The 27,014-nt window shown below is 38.6% G+C and overlaps 1 protein-coding gene, 1 non-coding gene and 1 pseudogene across 3 annotated transcripts in view; all 3 read left to right on the top strand.

Moving 5' to 3' along the window:
* The window catches only part of L2HGDH (L-2-hydroxyglutarate dehydrogenase), a 53,070-nt gene extending 28,688 nt beyond the window's left edge, over nt 1-24,382 (top strand). For both annotated transcript variants that reach the window (XM_061429785.1, XM_061429786.1), the window contains 6 exons: nt 1,459-1,621; nt 2,848-2,882; nt 10,403-10,570; nt 11,818-11,975; nt 13,084-13,215; nt 22,370-24,382. In XM_061429785.1, the coding sequence (XP_061285769.1) occupies nt 1,459-1,621; nt 2,848-2,882; nt 10,403-10,570; nt 11,818-11,975; nt 13,084-13,215; nt 22,370-22,565 (852 nt within the window). In that variant the 3' untranslated portion in view covers nt 22,566-24,382. The remainder of the gene's footprint in view (nt 1-1,458; nt 1,622-2,847; nt 2,883-10,402; nt 10,571-11,817; nt 11,976-13,083; nt 13,216-22,369) is intronic.
* LOC133255465 (histone PARylation factor 1-like) lies at nt 6,997-8,475 on the top strand (annotated as a pseudogene).
* Nucleotides 24,383-24,426: 44 nt separating the features above from the next.
* On the top strand, nt 24,427-24,587 carry LOC133256315 (U1 spliceosomal RNA). The gene has a single exon (XR_009739186.1). It is a non-coding gene; the product is annotated as a U1 spliceosomal RNA (small nuclear RNA).
* The last annotated feature ends 2,427 nt before the right edge of the window (nt 24,588-27,014 follow it).

Here is a 27,014-nt window from a genome sequence, read left to right as displayed (position 1 = left end):
GTTACTGGTTGGGGCATAGACTTGGATTACTGTGATATTGCCTTGGAAACGAACAGAGATCATTCTGTCATTTTTGAGATTGCATCCAAGTACTGCATTTCTGACTCTTTTGTTGACCATGATGGCTACTCCATTTCTTCTGAGGGATTCCTGCCTACAGTAGTAGATATAATGGTCATCTGAGTTAAATTCACCCATTCCAGTCCATTTCAGTTCGCTGATTCCTAGAATGTCAACGTTCACTCTTGCCATCTCTTGTTTGACCACTTCCAGTTGCCTTGATTCATGGACCTGACATTCGAGGTTCCTATGCAATATTGCTCTTTACAGCATCGGACCTTGCTTCTATCACCAGTCACATCCACAGCTGGGTATTCTTTTTGCTTTGGCTCCATCCCTTCATTCTTTCTGGAGTTATTTCTCCACTGATCTCCAGTAGCATATTGGGCACCTACTGACCTGGGGAGTTTCTCTTTCAGTATCCTATCATTTTCCCTTTAATACTGTTCATGGGGTTCTCAAGGCAAGAATACTGAAGTGGTTTGCCATTCCCTTCTCCAGTGGACCACATTCTGTCAGATCTCTCCACCATGACCTGCCCATCTTGGGTTGCCCTACGGGCATGGCTTAGTTTCATTGAGTTAGACAAGGCTGTGGTCCTAGTGTGATTAGATTGACTAGTTTTCTGTGATTATGGTTTCAGTGTGTTTGCCCTCTGATGCCCTCTTGCAACACCTACCGTCTTACTTGGGTTTCTCTTACCTTGGGCGTGGGGTATCTCTTCATGGCTGCTTCGGCAAAGCTCAACCATTGCTCCTTACCTTGGATGAGGGGTATCTCCTCACTGCTGCCCTTCCTGACCTTCAACGTGGGATAGCTCCTCTAGGCCGAATAAAACTGAAAGACTCATTGTAGCAGCTGAAAGAGCCTGGAAAAATTAACTCCTCTAAGGAGGAGAATTATTTCCAGATTATAGAGGTTTTCTTATTTAGCTCGTATTATTTCTATTATCTGTTAGACAATTTATATACGTATTCAGTATCAAATTTAGGCACTGAATTGAGAAAGCTTTTATTTTATTTTTCTTTAAGATTATCAGATGTTTGCCAGGAAAGGCTAATTGTGAGTTATCCATCAATATAAACAGCAAAAAAAATTCAGCCAAAGGTCAAATTTATTGGACAATCTGTTGTTTAGTTGCTAAGTCATGTTCAACTCTTAGACCCCATGGACTAGCCTGCCAGGCTTCTCTGTCCATGGGATTTCCCAGGCAAAAATACTAAAGTGGGTTGCCATGCCCGCCTCTAGGGGATCTTCCCGACCCAGGGATCAAGTCTGAGTCTTCTGCATTGGCAGGTGGATTCTTTACCACTGAGCCACCAGGGAAGCCTCATTGGAGAGCCTGTCCTCAGCAGTTTTTAATTATATTGTCTTGGTTCTTTCACAATTCTGTCCCAGGGTCTAATGGCTATCGATTGTCCCTATACTGGCATCGTGGACTATCGGCAGGTGGCTTTTTCATTTGCCAAGGATTTCCAAGAAGCAGGTGGCTCTGTTTTGACCAATTTTGAAGTAGAAGATATTGAAATGGCTAGAGAAAGTCCTTCAAGAAGTAAAGATGGTAAGCTGTCTGTATCTTCTCTGTTGAATACTTGAATTGACTTTATAGAAACTTGGGACTATTTCTGTCTAGGGTAGCATGACATGAGGGTCACCAGGAGGTAGCTACAGTAGGGCACAGAGCTGCAGGCAGGTGCAGAAGCGAAATTAGCTCCCAAAGACTTTCCTATCCAATAGGTTAGACTCAGAATCCCCTGGGGATGCTTATTAAAAATACAGATTTTAGCATCCTCCCAGGGACAGGGGAGCCTGGTGGGCTGCCGTCTATGGGGTCACATAGAGTCAGACACTACTGAAGCGATTTAGCAGCAGCAGCAGTCTTACTGAATCAGACTGTCTGAGGATAGGACATGACTCAGCCATTCTGAAGCCCCCACCTGCAATTCCCCCACTGTAGCCTGTACTTAGAGTTTATTTTGTTTTGCTTTGGGGGCACAGATTTTTTTTTTTTTAAACCAAATAAATTAGTTGTTAAGCCTTAAATTTGTTGTTTGGAAATTTGAAGGGAAAAAGAAGTAGTGCTTGGTTCATTCTTTCTTGACAGGCCTTTAAGGAGATCTGGGCTATCTGAAGCAATCATTTTCCCAGTGTTCTTCTAAATTCTAAGATGATGAGCAAAATTGTTAAATAATTGAGATTGTTAGGTAGGTAGCATAAGCAATCAAATTTATGATGTAAGTAAGTAAATCATATTCTTTACCTGCTATCCATATGCATTATAGGTCTTTAAGATCACATGTATCTGATTGGGAACAAATTTTAGAAATAGTTTATCATTGGAAATTTTGTGTTGTAATAACTCTTGCTTCTCTATCCAACCTAAAATCTGTAAGGATTCAGATAACACTTGAATGACAAGTGTCATAGCGTTCTTCCAATGGAAAAATACATACTGATTTGTGATGGTCCATTTTACAGCATGTTTTCGAGGATTGTGGTTCACGGAAAAGCTGTGCCTTCTAGTGTTGGAGCTGAGGTGGGGAATGGTTTACAGGTTAAATGAATTAAAATGAAATATGCTAAAAAAACATGCCAGAGTTTTATATATTGTCGAATCTTAACTAGTTTAATCTCGTTACTTGGTAAAAAGAAAACTTTAGAATGAAAAGTAGGAGCCAGTCATGGTTATGATGGAGATAATCCTTGAAATTTATGACTAGAATAATATTTCATTTAATGTAGGCCTTCTTTTGCTAAAAATAAATTTTTCACTAATGTTTTTTTCAGGGATGAAATATCCAATCGTTATAAGGAATACAAAGGTAAAGATTCTTTTTAAGAAAATCTTTATTTATGTGTTTGGCTGTGCCAGGTCTTAGTTGTGTCACACAGGATCTTGTAGTTGCGCCTTGCAGGCTCTTGGGATCGTTGGTGTGGTACGTGGGATCTAGTTCTACCACCAGGGGTCTAAACTGAGCCCCTTGCATTGGAAGCATAGAGTCTTAACCACTGGTTCACCAGGGAAGTCCCAAGATTCTTAAGTAAACTTTATCTACTTTATCTACTGTCATCTTCTTCCTTAAAAAGTTGAATTAAACCACAGTGCTGTATTTTACGTCATTGAATGAAATTTGCCTACTGTAAAAGTTATTCTGAGAAAAATCCTTTGGGAACAATGTAACAACTTTCATTCTAGGAAAGGTTTCAACTTGGGAATGTCTTCATCAAGTGATTGTGCCAGCAAAGGATAGGATTATAAGCACTTGGGGTAATGAAAACTGATAGATGTTTTATCGTTTCTGCCTACTTATCTACATGAACTTATTATTAACTCTCTACTAATTATAAGACTTTGGGGACAGGGAGCAGGCTGTGCAGGGAGAGATAGGCTGCTTTTCTTCAGCTTCTCATAGTCTAAAACAAGAATTATTGAATAGCATAGAAGTATTGCATTAGCTGTTTGTTCACCGAACGATCAGAGTTCAGTCAGTCAGGAGAGTAGAGTCATCGATGAGTATATTGTAGGAATTAGGCCTTACACAGTTTTGAAAGTATTTAGGGAGGTGAAAATTCAGAAGGGGAGTTGGTAGATCAGGAGGTATCTCCAGCCAGTTTCTGAGAAGCCAAGTGTGTCCAGCTGCTGAAGTTGGAATTCGAGCAGAAAGCTTTGTCTACACCCAAGTAGTGGGTGCCTTTGTGCTTGGCCAGTAGGATGGGTAGTCAGGAGGTGAGCTGAAGGTGGAGCTATAATTTATCAATACTTGGCAGTGGGTGTTTGGGCCAGAGGTGACCTTCAGAGAATAGTGTGGTTGCTGCTGTACCTCTGCCTCCTGGATCATATGCACTTGCTGTTTGGTCAGCTTTAAGTTAGAAGCATGTAAGGAAGCATCAATCCCAGCATAACCCAAGTGATACCGTAAATCCCCTGCAGTCCCTCCCTTTCCCACTTGGCATCCACTCACACCCCTTATAACTACATTTATGAAATAGAGTAGAACAATTATGCTTCCATCCACAAGGTGCAACTATCTTTCATACACCTGAAGACAAGCTTTCTCTCCAAAAAGGATACAAAGTCTTCTTTCATTGATTGTGAATGTTCATTTCTTTTCTATCTGAGTCACTCTCCCACTTTGAGATCCTGCAATATAAATCCTGAGATAAAAGGTTAACCACTATTTAAGCATCTTAAGTCTCAACTGGAAGTAATTTTTCTTCCTAGGAGACGTGTGGCAACGTCTGGAAACATTTTTCTCATCACACCTAGTAGAAGTGGAGGAGGTGGGGCACTGCTGCTGTCATTTACTGGGTAGAGGCCAGGGAATCTGCTAAGCATTCTACAGTGTGAGAGACAGGTCCCCACGACAGAGAGGCATCTGGTCCCACATGTCAATAATGCTGAAGTTGAAAAACCCTATGTGAGATGATGGGAAGTGGCAGAAATGGGTGTGCTAGTTGTCTGGGGCTTCCACAACATATTACCACACACTGGGTGGCTTAAGCAGCAGAAATTTATTTTTCCACATCTCTAGAAGCTAGAAATCTAGGTCCGGGTGCCATCAGAGTTGGCTTCTGGTGTGATCTCTCTTCTCGGCCTGAGGCTGGCTGCCTTTGTCCTTAAGTGGCCTTTTCTCTGTGCCTGCACACGTGTAGAGAGAGAGTGGGAGAGAGCAGTCTCTTTCCCCTATAAGAACACCAGTCCTATGAGATTAGGGTTCCACTTTACAGACCTTATTTAATCTTAATTATCTCCTTAAAGGTCCTATCTCCAAATACAGTCTCATTGGGCATTAGGACTTCAACTTATAAATTTGAGGAGGACACAGTTCACTCTAGTAACAATGAGGGTAAAGAAAGTGTTGGGTAACTTATAGGCAATTATATTTATTTTAGAATAAGAAAGAAATACCCCTAGCTACTACACTCCTCATTTCTGTCACCAGCCATGTGGTCATAGCTGATATTTATAATTTCCTTCTTCCACTACTCATTCCATAGTCCCTTTGCCCTTGGCAAGCATCTCAGCTGGTAATGGTTCCTAGTTTGCTGGGGTAACTCAAACTTCCATTCCTAAAGTGTCTGTGCGCTTAGCAGCCCTGCTTGTTTTGGGTTGTGGGTTCCATTTTTGGGTTCCATTAACTTTTATAATAGCACGTGGGGAAACTAAAACATATCCCAGGGGAGCTACATTCCAGACATACTTCTCTTTATCATCTCTGAGCCCTCTATGTGGTAGCAACTCAGTGTTTTCTTGAGAGAATCGGTTATCCCACCCAGAACAGTAATTCCTTCTGCCTATTGATTCACTGCCAGGAGGAGCCCAAAGTGACCAGGTATGACAGTATCAATTTCTGACTTAATGGAACCATTGCTTATTTTCTAATGGAAGCATTTTTCCCTTGGAAACCAAGACCTCTAGACCATCAGAACCAAAAATTGTAGGGCTGGGAAGCAAACATTTCATAAGCAGTTTATTATAATAGTAAGGAGCTGCTCCCATTTTCTACCCCTTGATTTCCAGACCTGTGAATCCTGGCTGTGGAAGAAACAACACCATGTATTAGTCACTGGTTTAGAGCATGTAGAGAATCCTGGAAGACATTGCCCCAAGCCTGTAGGTGTGCCAGCCAGCTAGTGCTGTTACTGGATCTTCAAAAGCTCATTCTACTTTTTGTCACCCAGTAGCTTCAGGTTTGTGGGGTAAATGGTAAAATTAGTGCATTCCACAAGCATGAACCTATTGTTGTGCTTCATTTCCTGGAAAATAAGCTCACTGATCAGAAGTAATGCTTTTGAGTAAAATACCGTTAAGAGTGAATAAAGCATCCTGTAAGTTCACAGATGGCGGTTTCCACAGAAGCATTGCAGGTGTAGAAGATGAATTTGTATCCAGAGCAAGTGTCTGCTCCAATGAGGACTAAGTGCTGCCTTTGGTTTTTGATTGAAGTGGTCCAGGGACCATGTCAGTGGCTATGTTGATCTCTGCTGTTGGCCGATTGAGTATTCACCTGTGGCTGTAAATAGATTAGCCTTGGTGAGTAAGTCCATGTTGCTAAACCCATGCATTACCTCCTTGCTGCCATAACCATTTAGTTCATGAAGCCATTGGGTGTGGATGGGGTACCTGGGGAAAGAGGCTAGCTAACATCCACAGGGCAGGTCATCTTGTCCACTGATTATTAAAATTTTCCTCTTCCATGATCACTCTTCAGTGAGCATTCATAGAGAACTCAAATGTCTTTTTTATCCGAACCTGTTTTGAGAGATCCATTCACATACCTTTTCTCCAGAGCTCCTTTTTCTGACCATCCAGCAAATAGTCATTGCACATGAAACAGTATAGATCCATACTTCTAGGACAAATAACCAGGTATGACATTCTGTGTTCTGCCCCCTTGGGAAGATTGCCCTTTACTATAGACCTTCAGGGCCACTCCCAAGTGGGGCGCTGGTGCTGTAGCTGTTCTTTTCAAGTGATGTCAGAATGTTGTGCAGAACCATTTGTCAACCTGGCCTGTATTTTTTTCTTCCTTGGTCAGCTGATCACTTTCCATGGGGCCGAGGGAGCAGGTCCAGAGGGAGGAGATGATTTAGCGGTGGAGGTCATGGGCATTTGAGCCACTTGCCTCCACAACTTATGTGTGCCTGCAGGACCTATACATCTCTGATCTTGTATATTACCACTTCCTCTTGATGACAGAGTGCTGCATACACACCCAGTTTTGTGGCCTGGTGAGTAAGACAATACCCAGTTCATAATGGGTAATTCAAATGGTAACTTGGTGACCTGTGGTCAAGTGTTGGATCAAAGGCAGAAGCCCTTTCTCAAAAGGAGGCTAATTACCTGCAGAGGATGGTGTAACTTTCCTCCCAAATCCTAAAGTTCTGTGCTGTGATTCTTCCTATAGGGACCTACAAAAGTCTCCTTAAAACATCATGATCAGCCACAAACTTGAATTACTGTCAGAGCTGCTGGATCGTGTGGCCCAAGTGGCAGAACAGCCAAGGTGTCCATTCAAAAAAGGATTAAGAAGCAGAATGGTCAGCAGTGGTGGGAAGTGCAGGCCTGGTGGGGAGTAAATCCTGAAAACAGGTCTCCAGTGACTTTAGAAAAGAGATATTAAAAAGAAAATAAGTATAGAAAATCGTTATAGGCATTCTCTGCCTGGAGATTTCTATCACTTCTGGAATTTCTATGAAGAACTTGATCCTGAGAAGTCAGCCAATTCCATTTTCTGCAAACTTTGGACTTCGATCAGTGGGTCTTTAACATAAAATGAACAGAAATATCAGCAAGGCTGATTTTAACCTTCACTGGAGATTTTACCGTGGCCTTCTTGAGTTCCAGGCCATTATTTCTGGTAAATAATAAATAATAGATAATAAAATTCATTTCCACGTGTAGTATTTCAGGGAGTCTCCTGATGAACCAACCTCCTGTATATGTTGGTATAGATGGAGCAAAGAAAAATTGTATAATTGATCAAAATGGAGATAATGTGTTTGCTGCCATCAGATTTTTTTTTTTTTTTTGATTAAAAAACAGATAAGAAGAAAACTGGTCTCTTGAAAAACATAGATGAAAAATGCACAGAAGCAGCCAGAGCATTGGGTTTACTCTTTGGAACAGAGAACCATGAAGATGAAATATAAAGATAAGAAAGTCATGACAAAGACTTTTCACGAGGCAGGCTTGGTTGTCTCAGTAGAGGGAAATGATGCTGGGTATGGTGAGCTCCCTGAAACGGATGCCAGCTTCAAGGGAATTTGCAAGACAATTGTTGAAGCACCAAGTAATGAAGAGAGGCTAAAAGCTTTGGCTCTCATTCAAGAAATGATGACCTTCGTGCAGTTTGCTAGTGATAAATGTGATTATAGAATGAAGTGTAAGTGGGATGGACTTCCCATATTATGGTTCAGACTGTTTTCATAAAGCTGCTGGCCAGCTTTCACCTCTTGCCTATACTCTGCCGACGAGAAGTCTCTTTGCAGAAATTATTGAAGATTGTCTGGCAAACAGGAGTAAAGAGAACACAGACCAACTTGTTGCATGAGTGAGAATTGGCTTTCTTGATGTACAATATTTTAAAGCATTAATGTTAAACCTATGAATTTTGTTTTCAAGAAGTACATAAAACGAACTGATGGAAACATTTACCTAAAACTTTTATAAAGCTTAAAAAAAAAAGGATTAAAAGTCTGTTTCCACCCTTGCCCTAAGAAACGTTTTCACTAAAGTGTGGCATCATGTGATCCAAGATACACAGGGGCCTGTGGGAAACCAGGGGATATGTATTTTATTCAGCTTCTATAGTTGTTACTTTTATTTTGGCATTTTCCTCTAGTATAATTAAATAATATAACTTAAAATTTTAAATATAATTTTAATATATTTTAAAATTATAAAATACAAAAATTTGAGTCAGCTTATCAAGTTGAATATCGATGCATTTATGACAAGCTAAAAAAAATGAATTTTTAAAATAAACTTTTGAGGAGAGGAGTTGCAAACTAAAGATTTATAGGTTGAACATGGGGGAAAGGTCTGTTTCACTTGAATGTGTTAAAGTGTTAGTTGCTCTGTTGCATCTGCCTCTTTGCCACCCCATGGATTTAGCCCCCAGGCTCCTCTGTCCCTGGAATTCTCCAGGCAAGAATACTAGAGTGGGTTGCTGTTTCCTTCTCCAGGGATCAAACCTTGGTCTCTTGCACTGCAGGAAGATTCTTTACTGTCTGAGCCACCAGGGAAGCTTATGAAATAGCAATAACGATGCATGGTTTATTTTTTAAAAGACTTTTATGGTTGAACTAATAATAATAAGTCAATGTAAATTAAAAATTTCCATTTTGGGTGTGAAACTAATGTTACTGAATTATTTAATAATTTTTTCCTTTGAAATCATTCCTCAAGTTTTTAAAAGAACTTCTAAGTTATTGCATTCTGGTACCATTCTATGAATTCTTTTATCTTTACGTTTATCATAAGGCTTATCTTCATTTTATGTTCTAAGAACAAAACAATTGCTGACTTTTCAAGTAGGTAACTAGTAGATTAATATCATGTAAAAAATTTTTTGTACTTCTGGTATATAGTTCTAGATGAACAGAAAAGATATTAACCTACTTACAAGAAGCATTTTTATTTTTGTTGACATAGTCCTTTGACTTCAAGGATCATGAGTTTTCATGAGTTTAGTCTAGCTAATTTGAATTCACTGCAAAGAAGTTTCATTTGATTTTTGTCCGAAGTGTGCTTGTATAACTGTTGAAAAGAGGCTTATCTTGGTAGCTGGGCAAAAATAGGATGAAGACAGAGATAGGATAAGGATAAATCAGTAAAGCCTAGAAAGAAAGAGAACACTGAGGCAGATGAGAACCTCAAGGCTTCAGAAACAGGTCCTCTCAGAAGGAAATCTAGCAATATGAGATTACCTGGAGCGAGAAGGTATTAGTTGTTTCCTCTGTAAGAAATAAAGCAATAGAAATGGAGTATGGTAGGGAATTAGGGTTAAATGAAATAATTTAGGAAATTGAGTCACAAATTGGCTAACCCTATCAGAGTAAAGCAAAAAATATGCAGATGATAATCGCAAATAAAATTTATGAGAAAACATAGCCTAAGATTAGTAGTTTCCTAGTCATTAAAGCAAACCTTGACCATAGTGTGCATTCTCAGTAAATGTGGGTTGAATAACTGAGTTTTGAAAAGTAGCCTCACTTTGCAAAGTAGATACTGATCCGAAGGGAGACCTTGGTTGCTGGGTAGATTACAGGTGGAACTGAGCAAGGGTTGAGTGTGAAGCAACCTGAGAGTAACAGGATAATTACCCCTAGATAAGACAGGAGAAGCTATTTGAAATACAGAGGAGGCCAAGTGAGCCACCTAAATGAAGGTGGCTTCTTCCTGCAATAAGTAGTGAAGAAGTTCCACGGTAGGTCTTTGTGAAAAAGAGCTGTCTGTATGTGGCTTGTTAGGTATCCTCGCTAGGTCAACCACTGTAACTCTAAAGTACAAAATTTAAGGTGATATCCTCTTGTGTGCCATTGCTCTAAGTTTCTACCTTCCAACTAAATGCTGAAGAACTTCTTTTGCTGATACCTGTATTTAATCTCATCTTTTAAAAAGAATAAAAAGATGGGAATTCCCTGGCAGTCCAGTGGTTAGGACATTTTCACTGCAGGGGCCTGGGTTCAATACCTGGTGAGGGGACTAAGATCCTGCAAGCTGTGCGATGCAGCCATAAATGAATGAATGAAGGATCCATATCTGTGCCTTTACTGTCTTTGCTATCACCTATTCTTTCTGCTTCCCACAAGTCGCTGTTCTTTTCTCTTGCCCTAGGGAGAGGAGGTCCGATGTCAGTATGTTGTGACATGTGCGGGACTTTACTCAGACCGTATTTCCGAGTTGAGTGGCTGCAATCCCAATCCTCGAATTGTACCATTCCGGGGAGATTACCTAGTCTTGAAGCCAGAAAAGCGCTATCTTGTAAAAGGAAATATTTATCCGGTAAGTAATGATACATCTGGCTTCCCAGATGGCTCAGTGGTAGGGAATCCACCTGCCAACGCAGGAGACGCAGATTTGATCCCCGAGTCGGGATGATCCCCTGGAGGAGGAAATGGCAGCTTGCTCCAGTATTCTTGCTAGGAAAATCCCATGGGCAGAGGAGCCTGATGGGTAACAGTTCACAGAGTCGCAAAGAATCAGATACGGCTGAGCGACTGAGCGCACACACATACCATGATACCTCTGCTTTCTCAAGACGCTTGTGGCAAAAGGGAATGAAACAAAAACTTTTCCCAGAGTTAGACACAAGAGCTATTTTAAAGGGCTTTTTAGTTCAAGCATTCCACGGGTTTCTCTGGGTTAAATCCCTACATCTTTGTTTTGATATTGTGGCTACCCATACAGTCCATGGAATTTCTCCAGGCCAGAATACTGGAGTGGGTAGCCTTTCCCTTCTCCAGGTGATCTTTCCAACCTAGGGATCGAATCCAGGTCTCCTACATTGCAGGCAGATTCTTTACCAGCTGAGCCACAAGGGAAGCCCTAAATTGACAGTACTTGCTCACAAGTCCTGGAAAGCTTGAGTGTACCACAGGAAGAACAGTGAGGAAAGAACCTGATTCTCCCACCTCTGTCTGGAAAGAGTATTCCTAAGAGAACTTTTCCTTTTAACAAGCCCAGATGCCAACCTTCTTTCTTAGTTCACTTATCTATAAGTGCAAGAAAGGGGATGTGGCCACTCTGTAGTTTCATGGTGTAGAAGACATAGGCATTTAAATGAAAAGCTCATTCTTCTGTCTGGACCTACTGGGTTGAACTACGAGTATTCAGCTATTCAGTGTTTTTGACCTTGCCAAGACTTCCATCATCTTTTCCAACCTGTTACATTCCCACTTGACAAAAGCCTGTGTTATGAAGGTGGGTTTTTTCCTGGCAGCTCTGATTTTACTTGTCAGCAGTGTAGATTCCTAGTTGGGGACGGTAGGAGTGGGGAGTAACCTAAAGTAGGACAGTTTTTTTCTTTACCCAGAAAGAGGAATAGATGGGACAGTGTGCCTCATTGTCATGGCATCAGGTTTCCTGTGTGGCATTTCTAGGCAGAAGCATGTACGTAGAAAAGTATTATCTGAGCGCAGATCACAAGTAAATGCGTGAGAAGAAGGTGTTTTCTATTACCAGTTCAATGTTTGTGTGTATAATAAAATGCAGTATGAAATGGGGCTCTGTTTGCTCTGTTAAATCTGTAGGTCCCCGATAGCCGATTTCCTTTCCTAGGAGTTCACTTCACACCAAGGATGGATGGCAGTATTTGGCTAGGGCCCAATGCAATTCTTGCCTTTAAACGAGAGGGCTACAGACCCTTTGACTTCAGTGCCAGAGATATTATGGATATAATCATCAAGAGGTAACTGCATTTCCTTAAAAAGTGATTTTAAGTGCTTATACTTTTAATATGGGAAATTTTTTCTTTCTTGATATTAGGTTTATTTGGATAAATCTTCATATTTGTGATTGGTATATTGGTTTTTTAAAAAAAATTAATCTGAATTAAGAGGTTTGTGAAATAAGCATAACATTTTAACTACTTCAAGAAAACTCTGATGAGCCAGGGTGATGTCTTGGTGAAAAAAGAGCCAAGAGTGATCCCCCATCTGAGAATCCAAACCTTGTTTTGCTAACCTTTAGTTGAGTTTGAAAAAAAGAAAGTTTCTCTCAAAATCAGTAGATGGTTTACTTTGATAAGATCATTTCAGGCTAGTCACCATGATTTTGAAAACCTCTGGAGAAACTGCTGATAAGCAAGGTTGTTTCTTTTTCTGGAAAATTAGCAATACTGCTACATTGATATGAAGTGCAGATCATTTACTATGGTAAGAAATAACTCACTGAAGTATTTTATCCTTTTAGCGGTGCTGCTCTCTAGAGGGTTTCACATCATCAAAATCACTAGAAAGCTTTCAGAGCTCTACTTGCATTTCACCCTGCACAGATTCTGAAACCAGTTTAGGGTGGGGCTTCCCAGCTGTGTGCTTGTAAAAATACATATGAGCACAGGCTCCCCAGATTCTCACTTGAGAATCACTACTAGCGTATCTGACCTCTGGCTGACTCAATAGAAGTAGGGTAAATGTCCCACACTTTTAATACCCAAATTAAAAAATCTGTAAATGCCTTTTAGGTGTGTTTTAAGAGCAAGTAACATTGCATTAGAAAGCCCTGGTTTTGGCAGGCTTTATAGAACCCTAGTTTTGAAACCAGCACCCCCTGGGAATTTGAATTTGAAAGGTGTTTACTTCTGGAATTTGGAAGGTATTCCTTCGATTAAGTTTCCTTTTAACGTAGGCCAAAAGTTGATTTTCTTTTTAATATGTGGTGTTTTGGACTTCGCCTAGATTTCTGTGGTTCTACCCTCCTCCCCACCACTTCCCCCCACCTGAATCTAATAGTTGTAGAGATGTTTTACAGTAATAAGGAATTCTTTCTCATAAAGATTTTATTTTCTTTGCTTTCAGTGGCTTGATTAAACTGGTGTTCCAAAATTTCTCCTATGGAGTTAATGAAATGTACAAAGCATGTTTTCTCAGTGCAACAGTGAAGCACCTTCAAAAGTTTATCCCTGAAATTACTATCAGTGATGTACTTAGGTAAGGAAAAGCTATAAGGATTGTAAATGCATTCATGACCTCTGTGAACTTGGGAGGTGGGTCTGACTTCGTGATTCTAAGCACCCATGCAGTTAGTGTGTGCCCTGAATTTTTGCGTGATCTCTCTTTCTTAACAAGTTGCTCATTCCCCTTGCAGTTTGGGTGTTGCCGCATCAGTCCCCTTAGTGCTTGAACTAGGTCCGTTTATGATTGTCTAGAGAGACCAGCACTAAGCTGAACTCTCCATTGCAGTTATATTACGATGCCATCTTCACCCTTGTGTCTAGCTATCACTCATAATATAACATCTCACCTGAAAGTTTTTTAATCTCCCTGGCCACTTGTGATTCCAAAGCCTTCTGACTTCAGTTCTGTGCAAGATCATTGATCAGCATGTTACCTAATTAGGTAATAAGCATATTAAAACATTACACTTTAATTGATTCTTAAAACCTTTTAGAAACATAACTCATACCTGCTGTCTTACCTTGCTTCCTATCTACTTATTTTGCTGTTTCTTGGGTCCTGTTGCACTCAAGGATTATTTGCAGAACAGGAGTGGGAAATAGTATGGTAGCAATCAGTTTAAGTCCTTGCTACAGGGGTGTGGGGCAAAGGAAGGACTATTTAAAATTTTTTTATTCTCTTAAAGAGAAAAGGTTTTCTGGACTTAATCTATACTTTGTCCTAAATACCACATAAGCCTATTTCCTTTGTGGTGGTATTTTTAGGGTGCTCACCTTTTTTCCTGAACTGGCCATTTGTTAGGCGTAATCAACCATGGTCTTTGAGGCTCCCTCTTCCCTGAACCGATCCCTCCATGAATCTCTAGAGCACCATGTCTGTCTCCTCAGTAACAGCTGTGGGACTCGCCTGGTGTAAAATGTCAACAGCTCGGCTCTGTATCTAGGAGGAGAGCAGTGATCACGTCAGCTGTCTCCCTCAGGGTAGCGTCCTGGTCTAAATCTGACTTATGTGTCATTCCTAGACCAGCCTCTTTGAATGCTTAGAACTATTAAACCAAGCTAATGTTTTTACTCTTATCTTTCTCACCCCTCCACTCACCTTCTGAAATGGAAGGGATAACAATATCTAGGCTTTATGTTGTTTCACTCACCTATAAATGAAGGCTTTTATGTTTTCAGTGGTCTTTTTTAGCAGTCTTGTTATGTTTTGTATCTGAAAATAGATGGGTCAAATCAAGTGTCTTTTACTCCTGTTAATATTCCTTGGAAAATACAACAGATGGGTGTCGTGAATTCTATACATAAATAGTTGGAATGAATTCACTACCTAAATTTGATTACCACACTTTTGTAGAAGTCTGAGGAAAACTCTTTAGACCAGTGGATTTCATATAGTAGAACTGAACTTGGAGCTTGTGAGTTTTGGTGAATACTCTTGTCTCTGGGAGGAAGGGTGTGGATTTCAGTTACAAGTCTCGTTAGCATGTAGTAGAAAGCACACAGCAGTGTAGGCTGGTGCATGTGGGGACGAGTTCAACTCAGTCCCATGAGAGTTTCTCTCTGGAGAAAGAGAGGCTGAACATAGTCAGCAATTCCATTTGATTCCTGTAGCTATGAAATGCAAGAAATTAGTGAAAAGAAAATCGTAGAAGATATGTTTGATCCCATTTATATGTTTATACCATATTGTATATGGATTTCACATGTAAAAATAAAAACAAACATGGGAGTGATAAATACCTAATTGAAGAGAAAAGTTAACTCTAGGGAAACAAGAGAATGGGATCCAGAGAGTTTGACAGGGCGCTCCTATCATATCTATAATGCTTTATTTCTTAAGCTGTTTGATTAAAAAATTGGTGCTCATTATGTTATTCTCCATACCTGTTAACATGCTTAGAATCTTAAATAATAATCATCATCATCATAAATGATATAATTAGGCTTTCCCACGTTTTGAAGCCCACGTCCTGCATGTCTTGAAACCCGTGTGACACCATAAATGTTCTATCATTAATATTGGAGTGGAAGCATATTAGGCAGTTCTGGATAGTAAAAAAGAACCAAAGCAGCACTTCTAGTTGGATTTTTAGCTCAAGATGGTGTCCTTTAGTTGCACTAGCCTCCAAAGGGGATACAGCTTGACCTCTCATTGCCTAGCCAGAGCATCATGGGCAGTAACTTGCTGGTGAACATTAGACTGGAATATAAAGTGATAGCCTGCCAAATATATGCATTAGGTATACAAACTTCTCATTATTAAATGGTGATCTCTAAGATTCCTAATTTAAGCTGTAAAGCCCTTTAATTTGTTCTGTGATTAATTTTGACATGGTAACCTAACTAGTTTGTATGTGTTAGCGTTGTAAGGTAGAAGGCAATGGCACCCCACTCCAGTACTCTTGCCTGGAAAATCCCATGGATGGAGGAGCCTGGTAGGCTGCAGTCCATGGGGTCTCGAAGAGTCAGACACGACTGAGCGACTTCACTTTCACTTTCATTTTCATGCATTGGAGAAGGAAATGGCGACCTACTCCAGTGTTCTTGCCTGGAGAATCCCAGGGGCGTGGGAGCCTGGTGGGCTGCCATCTGTGGGGTCACACAGAGTCTGACACGACTGAAGCGACTTAGCAACAGTAGCAGCAGCAGCAGCGTTGTAAGGACATAGAACATGAAAACATATTTGCCAAGATCCCCTCTTTTTTCCATGCTTCATTTTGAAAATACCTTCTTGGTAGGTATTTTTCAGGCAAATAAATTTTCAGGCAAGATGTTTTCATCATAAGTGATAGCTAAAGACTATACAATATCATTGTGAAATGCAAGGGTAAAACCCAGAAATTCTGTAATAAAAGTGATCAGACTCTTTTGCAAAAAATGGTTTCTCATTCTTGGTACCATTGACATTTGGGCCAAATAACTCTTTACTGTGGGGGGACTGTCCAATTCATTGTAGGATGTTTAGCAGCATCCCGGGCCTCTACCTACTAGATGCCAGCTGTACTTCCCTGGTATGACAACCGAAATGTCTCCAGACATTGCCAGATGTCCTCTAGGGGGCAAAATCTCCCCTGATTGAGCACTAGTCTAGAGAATGTGGTAGCCTTCACATTCAGTTCAGTTCAGTTCAGTCGCTCAGTCGTTTCCGACTCTTTGTGACCCCATGAATCGCAGCACGCCAGGCCTCCCTGTCCATCACCAACTCCCGGAGTTCACCCAGACCCACGTCCATCGAGTCAGTGATGCCATCCAGCCATATCATTACAAAATTCAAATTACAAAACACCTAAGAGAGTCTGGAGAAAATATAATAAAAAACCCTTTGAAATACTTATTGCTGAGAGTACAAGGAAATAAGGGCATCCCAGAGATGAAAACAAAGGAAATTGAAAACCTAAGAACTAAGAGGAATGCTGATGCTGACCTGGAAGGATAGGGAGCATTTTCTGATTTTGATGTCATATAACTTGAGTTTCATTTCTAATTGATATGTGATTTACTTACAATAAAATATGCAGATCTTAAGTGCTCAATGAACTTTGGAATTATATAAACTCGTATCCACCACCCAAATCAAGATACATTAGGGACTTGTATTTTAATTGCCTTTCAAGTGGTGTAAAGAAAGCCTTGGGTCCATAAAAGGTGAAAAGTTGGAACTGAGATCGCTTTGTAAAGCCAGGGACTCTGGAAGGGCTATACTCTCAGTGAGAAGGAAGTCTAGAAAAAAAATCTGTAAAAATCTAGAATCCTGGGCCTGCACTCACAAACACTTGGAGTTTCAATTTGTACCACCATTTTGATCTAGGAAATATAAGCTAAGTGTAGATCCAGTCTAGTTTGTATCCTGCTTCAAATTAATACTTTTCCCTCTCACTCTCTCACTTTAAACAGACTAGAGTGAATGAAAATCAGGGTTATTTGACCACAAACTGAATATTGTTGATAGCAAGCAGTTAGTTCAGTTCAGTTCAGTCACTCAGACATGTCCGACTCTTTGTGACCCCATGGACTGCAGCATGCCATGCTTCCCTGTCCATTACCAACTGCCAGAGCTTTCTCAAACTCATGTCCATCTTGTCAGTGATGCCATCCATTCATCTCATCCTCTGTCATCCCCTTCTCCTCCCGCTTTCAATCTTTCCCAGCATCAGGGTCTTTTCAAATGAGTCAGTTCTTCCTATCAGGTGGCCGAAGTATTGGAGTTTCGGCTTCAGCATCAGTCCTTCCAATGAATATTCAGGACTGACTGGTTGGATCTCCTTGCAGTCCATGGGACTCTCAAGAGTCTTCTCCAACACCACAGTTCAAAAGCATCAATTCTTTGGTGCTCAGCTGTCTTTATAGTCCAACTCTCACATCCATATATGTTCAGTTCAGTTCAGTTCAGTCGCTCCGTCGTGTCCTACTCTTTGCGACCCCATGGGCTACAGCACACCAGGCCTCCCTGTCTGTCACCAACTCCTGGAGCCTACTCAAACTCATGTCCATTGAGTCGGTGATGCCATCCAACCATCTCATCCTCTATCGTCCCCTTATCTTCCTGCCTTCAATCTTGCCCAGCATCAGGGTCTTTTCAAATGAGTTGGTTCTTTGCATCAGGTGGCCAAAGTATTGGAGTTTCAGCTTCAGCATCAGTCCTTCCAATGAATACTCAGGACTGATCTCCTTTAGGATGGACTGGTTGGATCTCCTTGCTGTCCAAGGGACTCTCAAGAGTCTTATCCAACACCACAATTCAAAAGCATCAGTTCTTCGGTACTCAGCTTTCTTCACAATCCAACTCTCACATCCATACATGACCACTGGAAAAACCATAGCTTTGACTAGACAGACCTTTGTTGGCAAAGTAATGTCTCTGCTTTTTAATATGCTATTTAGGTTGGTCATAGCTTTTCTTCCAAGGAGCAAGCATCTTTTAATTTCATGGCTGCGGTCACCATCTGCAGTGATTTTGGAGCCCAAGAATATAAAGTCTGTCACTGTTTCCATTGTTTCCCCATCTATTTACCATGAAGTGATGGGACCAGATGCCATGATCTTAGTTTTCTGAATGTTGAGTTTTAAGCCAACTTTTCACTCTCCTCTTTTACTTTCATCAAGAAGCAATTAGTAGTTTTGTCTTACTATTAGGAATCCTTTTAAGAGAAATATACATTGAAGCAGGATGATATGCAATCTAGGGTTTGCTTTAAAATAATCCAGTGGAGAAGGGTAGACAAAGAGTGGGGTACAGATGAAACAAAATTGGCTGTGTGTTGGTTATCGAAACTGGGTAATACATACATGGGAGTTCATTATACTCTTCATTTTACTTTTGTACATGTTTAACATTTTCCATTAAAAAAAAAAGGGTGTTCCCAGAATGGTAATATGTGGAGCTTCTGATAAAATGGGAGTTCATTATGCTGTTCATTTTATTTATATTATATATATATCAGTATATTTATTTGTACTGATAAAAGCAAATAAAAGTATATTTATTTTTACCAATAAAAACAAATATAAAACCTTCTGTATAAGGACATAACTTCAACCCAACCCCCACACTATTCCTCCAGATAAAATCCTGCTGAATAGGAACTCACTAGCAAAAGTTACAAAGCACCGTAGTGAGAGTAAGCAGATAGAATAAATACTAGAATTAGACCCCTAACCCTTTAGGGTAATAGTAATATTAGAAACCATAAAGTAAGTATATGCCAGTGAATTTAAAAAGCAAATGAAGTAAACTAGAAAAAGAATAATAATATAAAAAATACCCTAGGCAAATTTAGAAACCACGTAATCAGAATTTCTAGGAATGAAAAATGTAGTTCTTAAATTTTAAAACTCAAATGATTAAGTTAGACAGCTGGTTAGACTGCCTGTAAGAGAAAATCAGTTAATTGGAAGGTAAATCTAAAAAATTGGGAGAACAGTGTTGCAAGCTAAAAATGCATCATGTGCAAATTAGAAAATGAACTTATGGTTGCTGGAGAGTGGGGGAGGGATGGTTAGGGAGTTTGGGAAGGTCATGTACACACTGCTATATTCAAAATGGATAACCAACAGCTAGAAACAAAAAAAACATGAAACACTTTATTTAATGGATTCATAGAACTCTTTCACTCTCGTTACAGAGTACTCATGTTATTCAAGTCCTCACAAAACATTTACATGTCCTTTTGTTGCAGTCCAGTTTGGTTGAATATTAATAATAAAAATACCCTATACCCTTCCATCAAGTTCGGAAATTAAGATGGAATGGTTGACTTGCCCTGTATCACCACTCCCAATTTAAATATGCTCATGTGAACTTCTATTTTTAGGTTAACAGTAGATCCCATGGTAAGTTTTATAAAATACTAAACTGGCCAAAAATGTTAGTGGGCTTCCCTGGTGGCTCAGTGGTAGAGAATCAGCCTCTTAATGCAGGAGACATGGGTTCAATCCCTGGGTCAGGAAGATCTCCTGGAGAAGGAAATGGTCACCCACTCCAGAATTCTTGCCTGGGAGATCCCATGGACAGAAGAGCCTGGCGGGCTATCATCCATGGGGTTGCAAAACAGTCTGACACAACTTAGCAACTAAGCAACAAAGATGTCAGTGGTAGCCTGTCATAGCTGTTTTCTAGCCCACAGGATTATGCCTGACACAGAATAATAAAGCAATAAATACAACACTTCTCAGAAGAATGAATGCCTGTTGTTTCTTCACATATTTAAGGGTCTAAGGCTTGCATTCCTATTAAATTTAGTTACAAATAGGGCAAAATATGTTGATAGAAATAACATTAAACAGTTAAATATGGCTAAATTTGCAAATATTTGCTGAATCATTTGTTCCTTTAGCTATTAAAATAGAATGAAAAATTAAACAATTAAAATTTTCTAGAGAGTAGTCGCATGTATGCTCAGTCATGTCCAACTCTTTGTGACCCCATGGACTATGGCCCACCAGACTCCTCTGTTCATGGGATTTTCCAGGCAAGCGTACTGGAGTGGATTGCCATTTCCTCCCCCAGGGTATCTTCCCAACCTGGGGATTGAACCTGTGTCTCCTGAATTGGCAGGTAGAGTCTTTGCACCCCCTGGGAAGCCTCTGTTGAATACTCTTATGTACACAAATCTAGACACCAGGGCAGAAATAGGAGTGTGGTGCAAGATTCAGTTCTGGCCCTGAAGGTGTTTATGGTTTATTTTACCTAAAACTTCAAGTTATAGTGTTCACCTCAAGATAAGGGGGAATGCCTATATGGAATCATGCAAAGAAAAACCCTGGAGTTTCATTAAGTGCTAAATAGGAAACATGAACACATGAAGAATTTGATAATTTAAACATTTCATATGAAATAGCTACTTTAGTTCAACCTAAATTTAGTTCCTTAGAAAAACCTAATCTTGTATATTGTTTTTTACAGTTTGGATTATAGGTTTTGAATACTTGGGCAGGAATGTAGGGGATGTTGATAAAATAGTTGGTGTTTGTAAGAGGAATAAATAAGTATAGACACATTTTAACTAGTTAATTTGCATTAACTTCTCTTTGCTTAGAAGGAGTAAGGAGAATATACTAACTAAACTTTCTTGGAGAGGAAAGTTTTTTGAACACTCAACATCAGTAGCTGGTCATGCCACTGTGTGCCCCCTCATTTGGCCTTCTGTGAGATAAAAGGAGAGGGACAGGAAAACTCATAGAGATGCTCACAACAGCAACAGGAGTATTATCCAAGAAAAGCGAGAGGAGAGATGCTGTTTTGATGAGTTGAGAGAATTTATAAACACAGAATGTACCTTAAATGGACCATACCCTGGCCAATAATCCTTACCCTAAGAAAATTCAGCTTCCATCCCATTCTGTCTTTTTGGGTTATAGTGATGTATCTGATTCTTACCTGGAAATCTTTACAGCTCAGAAATCTCCTGTCCAGATTCCTTGAGGGCTTCAGTATTACAAATTACTTACTTTTATTATAGAATTTTTCACCTTCATTGTTGTAATTCTTACTTATCTCTTTACAAATGAACTTTTTAGCTGTGTAACTTCAGGCAAGTTACTTAATCTCTCTATTTTCTTTGCTGTTAAATATAAAGTATATCAGCTTCTTAGAGCTGTGAGGATTAAATGAGAGAATTCCTAGCATGGATTAAACAAACACTTGGTAAAAAAAACAAAAAAAGCTATTATTATCATGATCTTTCCTTAGTTAGTCTGAGGTCTTAGAGGGTAGTACTCTCATATTGTTCTTTGTATCTTCCTCATGTGCTTATCTGCATTGGCCCAGCGTCATTCAAAATTGTTTAATATTGTTGCCTGATTTCTTGAGTCTTGATGGTATATAAAAGGCACCTGTTTTCAACTGGGTTTTCTTACATGGTTTCGGTGGAGGTACTTTTGGACTCCAAAAATATTTTATTCAGGTTTTATCTGTAACTTTTTTTAAAACTAAAAAGAAAAAAAATCTAATTTGTAAATGCAAGTGTTATAACGCAGAACTTTTAGTATTAAGGGATCTTACTGTACTAGGCAAGGTAAGGCAACGCAAGGTTTAATCGCCAAATCTTGTCCGACTCTTTCGACTCCATGGACTGTAGCCTGCTAGGCTCCTCTGTCTATGGGATTTTACAGGCAAGAATGCTGGAGTGGGTTGCCATTTCCTTCTCCAGGTCATTTCTCTTTGATTGAAGGTTATCCTGATATTAAAGGCTAAACTGTTAAAAATAAAAACAAACTACAAAACAAGAATTTGCTGCCATTTGCAAATATTTTTCTGCATAAATTTTAATAGTATTCAACCAAAACAAAATACAAAAATACATAGAAGTCTGTAGCAGCTGTAGGAATGTAGCTGACACATACAATTCTTGCTTTCTTTGCTTTGTATCAATCAGAAGAGCCTTATATTCTAATGACTGATTTTATAATAAATTCATTTTGTAAATTCAAATACAAATACATCTACTCGAAGTATGGGTTTATCTGCTACTTTTGTAAAGAACCCATTTCTGTATTTTAGGCTAAGGATGAATGTTTGACAGGCTACAACTGACAGCCTTTGGCTAATTACAAACCAGTTTGGTTTTCACATAATTGTACACTTAAAAGAGTAAAGACTTTATTGCTTTAAGAATACTTTGAAACCACTGACACATATGTGAAGTGTCCTATCTCTCCTAGTCAGATGACTGCCACTCTTGCTTTTGCAGAGGCCCCGCTGGAGTAAGAGCCCAAGCCCTGGATAGGGATGGGAATCTCATAGAAGATTTTGTGTTTGATGGAGGCGTTGGGGATATTGGAAATCGCATTCTTCATGTGAGGAATGCACCTTCCCCTGCTGCCACTTCTTCCCTTGCGATTTCTGGAATGATTGCAGATGAAGTGCAACAAAGATTTAAATTGTAAATAATGAAAGGAACTAGGTATGCATTGTGATCTCCATGTTCAGCAACAAGAATTTACTAACGGCATTCTTTAAGAAAACTGGTTTAAAATGTCATTTTTAGGTATACCATTTAAATAACCACTGAATTTTTAAAATTAGGTAACATAGAAATAATATATTTTTAAAGTCTGTGCTCTTTAAAAAGGTACAGTTGTATCTTTCCTTCTGACTTTGCTAATGATCTGTCCTCATGAGATTTGGCTTTTTTGGAATTTCTGGGAACTGTAGCATGAAAAGTGATTATTCCCTTAACTTTTTAGTTTTATAATATCTAAGTTTCTTTTGTCTTGCCTTGACAAGAAAATATATTGTAGATTGAAAACTTCCTTTTAATTTCAAAGAGTCATAAAAAAAAAAAAGCTCACATTATTTAGAGCAACAGTAATTGGGAATTTTAAATTATTGATTAAAAATACATGAAATTTCACATTTTGAAGTAATTTGAGTAAGATTCTATCTAATCTGTGTTTGTAAAAAATAACTTTGCAAAAGAAATTCAAAGTATTTATTCTTCTCAGTTTCTTACAATTGACCCAGTTAATCTTGGGTCATCCGTAAATCTTAACAACAGTCCTCTATGGGTGTTTTGTTTATTCTTCAGTCTTCTGTGGTCAAAAAAACAGAAGAACTTAGAATCTTGACACTGACATACAGAACTTTGTAATTTAAAATGGTATTTACCTCTTATATCTCTAGTCTTCAGTTACACCAAGGTTCTCAAATGTTGACCCAGATCACTAATGATTCATGCCTACTTGACTTTTCTGGAATCCTATAAACCTTTATGAGGATATTTCTTCATTTTGAGGAAATACCTAATTTTGAGGCATTCACTTTTGTAAACCGCAAAAGTGCCTTACAATCATGTGTATTTCAAGAGTATTTTAAATTGTTGCCCAGTGCCATATTGTCTACTGTGTACTATGTATTATATGTGTGTGGTATCTATTGAAATGATTCTTATAGTTCAGAATGTTAGAAAACAGAAATATAAATGGAAATGTAGTAGAATATGAGGAATGTTTTATTACAGAACCACCAATTAGGTGAGACATTTTCATCCATTCCCTCACATATACTCTCTCCGGATTAATCTTCTAGTCTTAATTTTTTCTTTCCACTCATCTCTAAAACTGTGTGATGGATGAGTTAGAAAAATGAGCATTTTGGTAAATAGGAAAACTTATTTATTTTCTTCCTTTTCACTTCAAGCCAATGATTACATCGATTGAGCTACCTCATTAATTAATTTGAAAGGCTACACATTGTCAGCTCATGTTCCAGAATAGCACATCCAGGTAAATTGATTAGGTAGTTATTTGACACTTGGAATGAGCATACATACTGAAAGCAGTTGGAAAGTATTCACAGAGGAAACAAGCCCTAATGATTCTTTATAAAAACTGGTTCCTCCAAGAAATGTAACACACAGGGTATTTTCTGTTTCATTACAAGACTATTTGGAGATGGAAAATATTCAGTTCTCTATTTTATTGACAGTAAGATTGTATATACACTAAGCTGTGAAAGACTGAAATTATAAAAATAACTATCCTATTTAAAGCAATGCTCATTCCATTTGGATTTTTACTATGCCTCCAAAAAATTGTGAAAAAATTATTGAAAGTGTTTTGAATGTGTAGATTATTCTAGTTGTAAAACATTTTGTATTTGTCAATAGAGTCTTATTGTGGAATAATGCTATAATATTTAAGTTTTTTGTATTTCTAAGACAGAAGAAATGTATATTAATATTAAAAATATTTTATGAGCCTTGGTTTTGTGAACATAATTTTTAGTTTCATAAAAACTCTTGATTCAATATTTGCCTGGCAGGGGAGATACCTACACGAAGGTGGTTTTTCCAGTGTGCAGCTCATCTGTTTTACACTGGATATGCTGATCCTTGCAGTTTCCCCCAATGTGGGAAACTTGGCTGCATAATTTGTGGTAGTGGGGGACTGTGTTCACTTTTTCCCCTGTTTTTTTTTTTTTTTTCTGTTTTAATGATAGAGATCCCTCAATAACATTTTCTAGGGGTCCAGTGGTTTGTGTTTATCTAATACTGAAGATAACCTTTAGTGGATCATCCATTTAACATGGGTACTGAATGGTGGTGAATGTGATACAGGACATGGAGAAATAAAGATTTTTTTTTAAAAATTTCTGATTCATATAAACTTTATGTTTGAAACAGAACTATTGTAGGATTTAGATAGCAGTCAATTAAAAAAAAAGCTTGTACTTGTGTATAATATAAAAATGAGGTAGAGTAGTTTGTATTTTGGGTAAAAAGTGGAGCACTTTCCTACCATGCTGTGCTGTGCTAAGTTGCTTCAGTTGTGTACAAAAATGGCTTTCCATTTGGTAGTGGTGGCAATATCTAGCTGACACCAGTATCATCTTCATACACAGAGTCCCAGGGAACATTATAGTGCTTTCTCCATGGGGAGGGGGGCAATAAATAAATCATCTTGGAATTTTATACAAAATTATCGTTCCTCTTGGGAAGACATTTTTGGTATGCTGTCTCTTACAGGGGATTGAGGTTCTGGTCATGAGACTGTCATAATGGTTATAGGGCAAATGATCTGTCTTGAGTGCCTGCTCCAAGTTCTTTCCGGCAGGTGGACTGTAAGAAGACCAGAGTTAGCTACAGCAATGGACCATGAAAGTGAGTGACAACTACATTTATTGTTTCTTGTGGCATAGTTTTGGTTTGCTACTGACTGGCAGCTCTTGTAGCTTTAAATAAATTGAAGAAGTAGAAGAGAGTAAATGGGAGAAATGTTGAGTAAGCCCTTCTTGAAAATGTTTTTCAGTGGGAGAATATTAGTGGTAAAATTTTTACTGCCTTTTAAAATTTAAGATGTTAAAATTTGAGTTGTCAAATGACTGGGTCATTCAAGTTATCACCTTAAAACCATTCTACATTCTAGAAAGACAAATAAAATTACAATGAGGTGTCACCTCACAGCTGCTAGAATGGCCATCATCAAAAAGTCTGCAAATAATACATTTTGGAAATGGTATAGAGAAATAGGAGCTCTCCTACACTGTTGGGGAGGATTAAATTGGTGCAGCCACTATGGAGAACAGTATGGTTCCTTAAAAAATTAAAAATAGAGCTACCATATGGCCCAGAAATCCTACTCCTGGCCATATATAAAAAAAACAAAAACAAAAACATAACTTGAAAAATTACATGCATCCCAGTGTTCATTGCAACGCTATTTACAATAGCCAAGACATGGAAGCAACCTAAATGCCTGTCAACAGAAGGATGGATAAAGAAGACGTGGTATATATACATGATGGAATATTACTCAGCTATAAAGAAAGAATGAACTAATACCATTTGTAGCAACACGGATGGACCTAGAGATTATCACACTAAGTGAACCAAGTCAGACAGAAAGGCAAATACCATATCACTTTTATGTGGAATACAAAAGGGGGGAAAAGACGCAAAGAACTTATTTCCAAAGTGGAAACAGACAGACACAGAAAACAAACTTATGGTTACTAAAGGGGAAAGGAGGAGTGAGGCTAGTGATAAATTAGAAGACTGCGATTAACATATACATAGTACTATGTATCAGATAGATAACCTACAAAGACCTACTGTATAGCATAAGCAGCTATACTCAATATTATGTAATAAACTATAAGGGGAAAGGATCTGAAAAGAATATATATACACACACACACACACGTGTGTGTGTATAACTGAATTGCTATGTTGCAACAGCTGAAACTTACATGATATTGTAAATTAACTATTAAAAATTTTTACATAAAGTAAATTCTAAAACCAAATAAAATTACTATCAACTTATTATGATAGTATATTAATTTTAACTCACGTTTATGATAAAGTTTTTGTTACATATCCACAGGTTCTCCCTCTCATGGTATTAGTGTATTTAAAACTTATATTTTTTTAACACTTGAAGGAGGTATTTCTAGTGAGGTTGGAATTTTTCATTTAAAGAAAGCAGCTTTTAATTAATGTTTTGAATGAGTACAACATTCATGTAGTTGAAAATTCAAGTCATAAAAAGGTACACAGTGGAAAGTCTCCCTCTCTAGCAACCCAGTTCTCACCCCTGAGGCAATGAAAATTGTCAAAATCTTGTGCAGCCTTTCAGAAATATATATAATAAAACATTGTCTCCATTTTTAAAATACAAGTGGTAGTGTATTCTGTATACTGTATTATATACACCCTGCTCTTTTCACTTTGCAGCATTTCTTGGAGAATGTTCAAGTGGCTTGAACACAGTGGCCAAGTATTTTTAAATGACTTTATAGGTTCCATTCTCTGATTTATTATTTGTTGAACCAGCCTCTTATTCCTACTGATAATTATTTGAATTGTTTATTTCTACTGTGTTTTTCCTTGTTTT

The sequence above is a fragment of the Bos javanicus genome, chromosome 10 (genome assembly GCF_032452875.1).
Source record: "Bos javanicus breed banteng chromosome 10, ARS-OSU_banteng_1.0, whole genome shotgun sequence".
Lineage (NCBI taxonomy): Eukaryota > Metazoa > Chordata > Mammalia > Artiodactyla > Bovidae > Bos > Bos javanicus.
This window is presented reverse-complemented; position numbering and strand designations above follow the sequence as displayed.